Below are 5,336 nucleotides of genomic sequence, written 5' to 3'. Positions count from 1 at the left end.
AATGTGTGTGTGTGTGTGTTTTGGGGTACGTGGTTGTTTTTGACTTACTATGTATCCTGGAGCTGACCTGACACTAAACAAAAACAAAAAAACAAAAAAAAAAAACCCACCATCTCAAAAAGCAAAATCAAAACAACAACAAAAGTTGGGGGTGAAAATTGAAGGACAGGAGAATTAGGAGTTTGTGGTTATCTAGCAGTTAAGAGCTGGCTGCTCTTCAAGAGATCCCAGACTTAACTCCCACCACACAAATGCCTGTAATATCATTACAAGGGGATCCAAGACACTCATCTGGCCTCTTCTAGCACCAGACATACATGTATGATATAAACATATATGCAGATAAAATACCCACACACATAATTAAATTTAATAAAAAAAATAGATAAGGAAAGGCAAGCCAATAACACAGACACAAAGTAAAGTCAGAGCCTTTATGCAATAATGGAAGGATAGGGGCTGAAGAGATGGCTCAGCGGTTAGGAGCATTGCCTGCTCTTCCAAAGGTCCTGAGTTCAATTCCCCACAACCACATGGTGGCTCACAACCATCTGTAATGAGGTCTGGTGCCCTGCAGGCATACATGTAGAAAGAATATTGTATACATAATAAATAAATAAATATTTTTAAAAAAATAAAATAATGGAAGGATAATTAAGCAATACTATGGGTAATTTTCTCCCTTTCCATCCTGTTATGAACAAGGTTTCTTGTTTCTGCTGTGGTACTATAGACTAGTTAGCTCCATCTATCTTGAATAGGACTAGTGGGATTATAGAATCCAATCAATGAATCCTTTTTTTTTTAATTGGTTTTTGGAGACAGGGTTTCTCTGTGTAACAGCCCTGGCTGTCCTGGAACTAGCTCTGCAGACCAGGCTGACCTTGAACACACAGAGATCTGCTGCCTCTGCCTTTAGAGGTGCACCACCACTCAGCAAACCCCATTTTTTATGTAGGCTCCATGGATTAAAATAAATTTGAGTCCTCAGGTTTGTACAGCAAGCACTTTTACCTGGTGAATATGTTCCCAGCCTTCATGGGTAATGTTTAAGTAATTTTATGGATTAAAACAAATGTGTTCCTAACAAGCCCAAGAGGACATGACTAGAAAAATTTTACAACCAAAAGTACCCACAGTACTGGTAGCTAACAGGATTTCTAGCTCCAATTCTACTTTAGTAACTCAGATTCTCACTAAAGTAAATCTTCTAATGGGCCAGAAGCCTCTCATCATTCCTAATGGCTGAAGAACTGGAACATTTCCACATATCCTCGTTATTTTCTTATAGCAACTATGTCTGAAAGTCAAAACAAGCAGTCCCTGACTCATCTAAGCAATCTCTCTGTGGCTTTGCTTAACAAGCACTTTGAAGCCTCAGTAGACCAAGCCCTACAGGGCAGAGAGCAACTACTCCCTAGACCATGTGCCAGGGTCACCTCCCTAGAGGTGCGTTTTAGACTGTTTGCTGTAAATCTTTTTCATAGGGCCTACAGTAACTATTCACATATCAACAACAAAGAAAGATAGCAGTAGATTTAACTGGATATTTTACCCAAAAGCTATCTCCAGAAACTCATAGACCACTAAGAAGGTACATTTAACACCAGTTTGAAGCTTACACCTAAGGAATCAAATGGTCCCAAAAGACCTAGCTACTGAGATTGCAAGCAGGAGAGGAAGAATGGGGACTAAAAAGCTCAGCAGTTTTCGGTATTCATGCTGTTCTTGCAAATGACTCTGGTTGGGACCCAAGCAGCGCCACGGCAACTCACAACCATCTGTAACTACAGTTCTAGGAGTTCCAAAACCTATGCACACAAGCAGAGTACATAAATACATACAGGCAAAACATTCATACACATAAAAATATATATACCTTTAAAAAATAATTAAGGTGGTCAATTTATGCTTTATTTTTTTAATTTTTTGAGACGGGGTCTCACTATGCATCTTTGGCTGGCCTGAAATCCAGAGATCCACTTGATGCACCACTACACCCAGCTAGGAGGTCAATTTTTTGAAAAGGGAGAGAAGGTAGAACATTAGCAGAACCTGCTGTATGAAAGTATGAAAGTTTGGCAAAGAACCTGCTGTATGCTGTATGAAAGTATGGCAAAACAAAATTAATTGCAGCTATCAACTTTTTTCTGTGAGCAGAAGCAAAGCCACAGCTCCAAAGACTTGAATTTAAGACTAAATATACTCAAGTTTTCTTAAAACAAGAGATGAGTGGGACTATAATGTGAGTTCAAGGCTAGCCTGTTCATAAGAGCTAGTTCCAGGACAGGTTCCAAAGCCACAGAGAAACAGAAGGGGGGAGGGGCACTACTTAGCTGTTATCACATGACTGTTCTTCCAGAGGTTCTAGTACAGATGTGGGGGCTCACAAACATCCAGCCCCAGGGGATCCAACACCTTCCTATTTGTAAGCACATGGTGCATAGAAAACCTATTCACCCATACACATAAAAATAAAACATATCCTAAAAGTTTTCCAATTTAAAAGAAGAGGAAGGGGAGAAGGCCAAAGCCAAGCATTGATGCCAGACACTTTTAATGGACACAGAGGCTGGCAGATCTCTAGAATGTTGATACCACCCTGGTCTACATATCAAGGTCCAGGCCAGCCAGGGGACCCTGTCTCAAACAAGCAAACAAAAAGAATCAAAGGCGGGCACCATAGAAGACGGGCACGGTGGTGCTTGCCTTCTATCCTAGTAGAAAGGAGACAGAAACAGGAGGATCCCTGTGAGTTCAAGGCCAGCCTGATCTATGTAGTGAGTTCCAGGACAGAGAGCTACATATAGATTCTATCTCAAGAAAAAAAAAATCTTTCCAATAATAGAAGCACCACTTAAAAGATAATCAAGCAAATATTAAGAGGCTTACGCCTAGGAGAACTACCTAGTAAATCACTGTCCCAGCCATGACTTCACTTCAGCATGGAGACACGTGAAGCGGCCTCTTACCCAAAGTAATCAATTCTTACCTTTGTAATCACTTAGGCTGATATCTTTGAATTGGCCATCTGGCATAACAGCTGTGGCTTTGAAGTTGGGGGCAGGATGCCCAATTTTTGCATTTCCTGAAGACATCTTGCTATCAGCTGAAAAAGGCAACAACAAAAAAATTGAATTAAGTTTGGTTTTTCTAAATAACCAACAGCTTTCATCACCTAGGCACTTAACTGTAGTTCAACCAAGGGACTGTCCCATGGCCTTGAATATATTGTTTTATGTTAGTCACACCCAAAAGCTCCAACTGCAGGGTCAAACAAGACTGAATGTTAGCCTTTGTTTTCCATTACAAAAAGCTCCACAGTGTCTAAATAAGTCAGTTCTAACACCCTTTCTGAACCAGTTTTGCATATGCATTAGGAAGAAGCAAGAAAGAATGGGAACAGACACAAGAATCCAAGCAACACAATGCCAGGACATTGGTATTTATTTCAAAACATTAGGTGTTGTGTTTATTAAGCAGTTCTTTCTGCAGAACTTATTTGAGGCCAACCTAGGTTAATTGAGACCTTATCTTAAGTTTTTTTTTAGGTTTCTACCAAGGACAGTGGGAATAATTCCAGCACTCTGGATGCTGAGGCAGGAGGATACTGAGAAAAGGCTGATAAAAACTTGCCTCAAAAAGTTTCTAGATCAGTGAGGCCATGTTAAGGCACTTGCTACCTCATGACCTTAGTTTAATACCCTCAATCTGCATAAAATGGAACAAGAACTCACTTCTACAGGTTGTCTTAACACCAGAGCCCACACACATACATGTTTCGGGATAGTAAGTGTAATCCCCAACACTTGGGTAGTAAAGCCTGCAGGATCAGAGAGTTCAAGGCTAGCCACATTAGAGGGCAGACCTATAAAGAAAACCCTATCTTTAAAACAAAAAATCCAAGTATTGTTAGAAAATTATTTCTGCTATGTACCCAGATCGATACCAAGATAGATTCTTAAGATTTACACCGTTAGGCGATTTGGAGAGATGGCTCAACGGTTAAGAGCCTGCACTGCTCTTTACAGAGAACCCTGATTCGGTTTCCAGCACCCACGTCGGGTGGTGGACAGCCACCTGTAACTAGCTACAGAGGGTCTCACACATCTACCCTCGAGCACCTGCGCTCACACGCACGTACCCAAAGACGGCCACACATAATGAAAACAGCAATCTAAAACAAAACTTAAAACACTCAAGTTTGAATGCTGCAAGTTCCAAACTTCTCGGTTCATAACTCCAATAACCAAAATAAAGGCTAGGTGCGTTGTCCAACGCAAACTTTTAAACAAAACTTTTTTTCTTATCAAAGTTCTTTTCAAGGGCATGCAGCAACTAGTGCGCTACATCATCTTATCAAACTTGCTTTGCAAGATGGCCTGGCACTCCAAAGACCAACCAATCCCAGAAAATTGAATTCTGGCCGCTGCGAAGCCTCTGTAGAGGAATCGGCCCAGAACGCCCAAGACGGTCACGCCCCAACCTCACCTGAGGTTCCTGCCACTCACGCCATCTCACCCTCCCCTGAACTTCAGGAAACAGCGCGGCACAAGCGGAGCGCGCGAAGGGGGCTTAGTCGAGAAGACTCCAGCACTACCCGTCCCACCGCGTCAATCTACGCTATCAGAAAGCCCGGAGAGGCGGAAAAATCAACGTTAGTCTCAGGTTCCAACAAGTCCGGGAACTAAGGGCCACGTGAAGAATGCGAGCAGCGTCCGAGCACTCGTGGCACCAGGCCTCACCAGGCTGCCTCAGCCCGTGACCGCCTCTGCAGAACCCGGACCGGCCTGGGGCAGAAAGAACCGGTGCTGTGAGGCGTGAGCCTCGTTTCGCGGCTGCGATACCCGTACACTCACCAGGGCCGAGTCACAGGTCTCAGAGAAAGAAACAGCTACGCAAAGGAAGGAAGACGACGCCCGAGACGCGCGCGGGGCGCAGCTTTTATAGCCCACAAAGTTATCGCGAGACTCGGAGCGGGCCGGGGGTGCGGGAGGAGGGGGATCTGGCTGAGCCCCGCCCCGCCCTGGCCGCCCTGGCGGAATGACTCAGCGCTTTCCCTGGAAGTTGGGGGGTCTCAATTCGAGCTTTTCGCTGCAGCTGTTTATAGAGGTGGGAAAGGACTTCCCTTTGAGGCATCGCTTTTTATCGAGGGTATCTGAGAAACCTCGCCGATCTTTATTCCCAGGGCCCCTATGTGTTGTGCATAAGGGTCTCCCAATCTGCTCACGGAAGCCCACGTCTAATTACACCGTATTCGGGGAACGGTGCACCACAGTAGTTCCCAATTGCTTCCCGACCTCGAAAACCCTGATCTAGGACTGGAGAAATGGCTC

General features: G+C 43.9%; 1 protein-coding gene across 1 annotated transcript in view; it reads right to left on the bottom strand.

The window, feature by feature from the left end:
• Prdx1 (peroxiredoxin 1) overlaps window positions 1–4,948 on the bottom strand; it is a 10,855-nt gene extending 5,907 nt beyond the window's left edge. Inside the window, exons 1-3 of the mRNA XM_005371508.3 lie at window positions 4,860–4,948; window positions 2,993–3,109; window positions 1,623–1,624 (exon numbers count right to left, since the gene is read on the bottom strand). Coding sequence (XP_005371565.2) covers window positions 1,623–1,624; window positions 2,993–3,098 — 108 coding nt within the window. The 5' untranslated portion in view covers window positions 3,099–3,109; window positions 4,860–4,948. The remainder of the gene's footprint in view (window positions 1–1,622; window positions 1,625–2,992; window positions 3,110–4,859) is intronic.
• Window positions 4,949–5,336: the final 388 nt, after the last annotated feature.

This window comes from Microtus ochrogaster, unplaced genomic scaffold, assembly GCF_000317375.1.
Source record: "Microtus ochrogaster isolate Prairie Vole_2 unplaced genomic scaffold, MicOch1.0 UNK110, whole genome shotgun sequence".
NCBI lineage: Eukaryota > Metazoa > Chordata > Mammalia > Rodentia > Cricetidae > Microtus > Microtus ochrogaster.
This window is presented reverse-complemented; position numbering and strand designations above follow the sequence as displayed.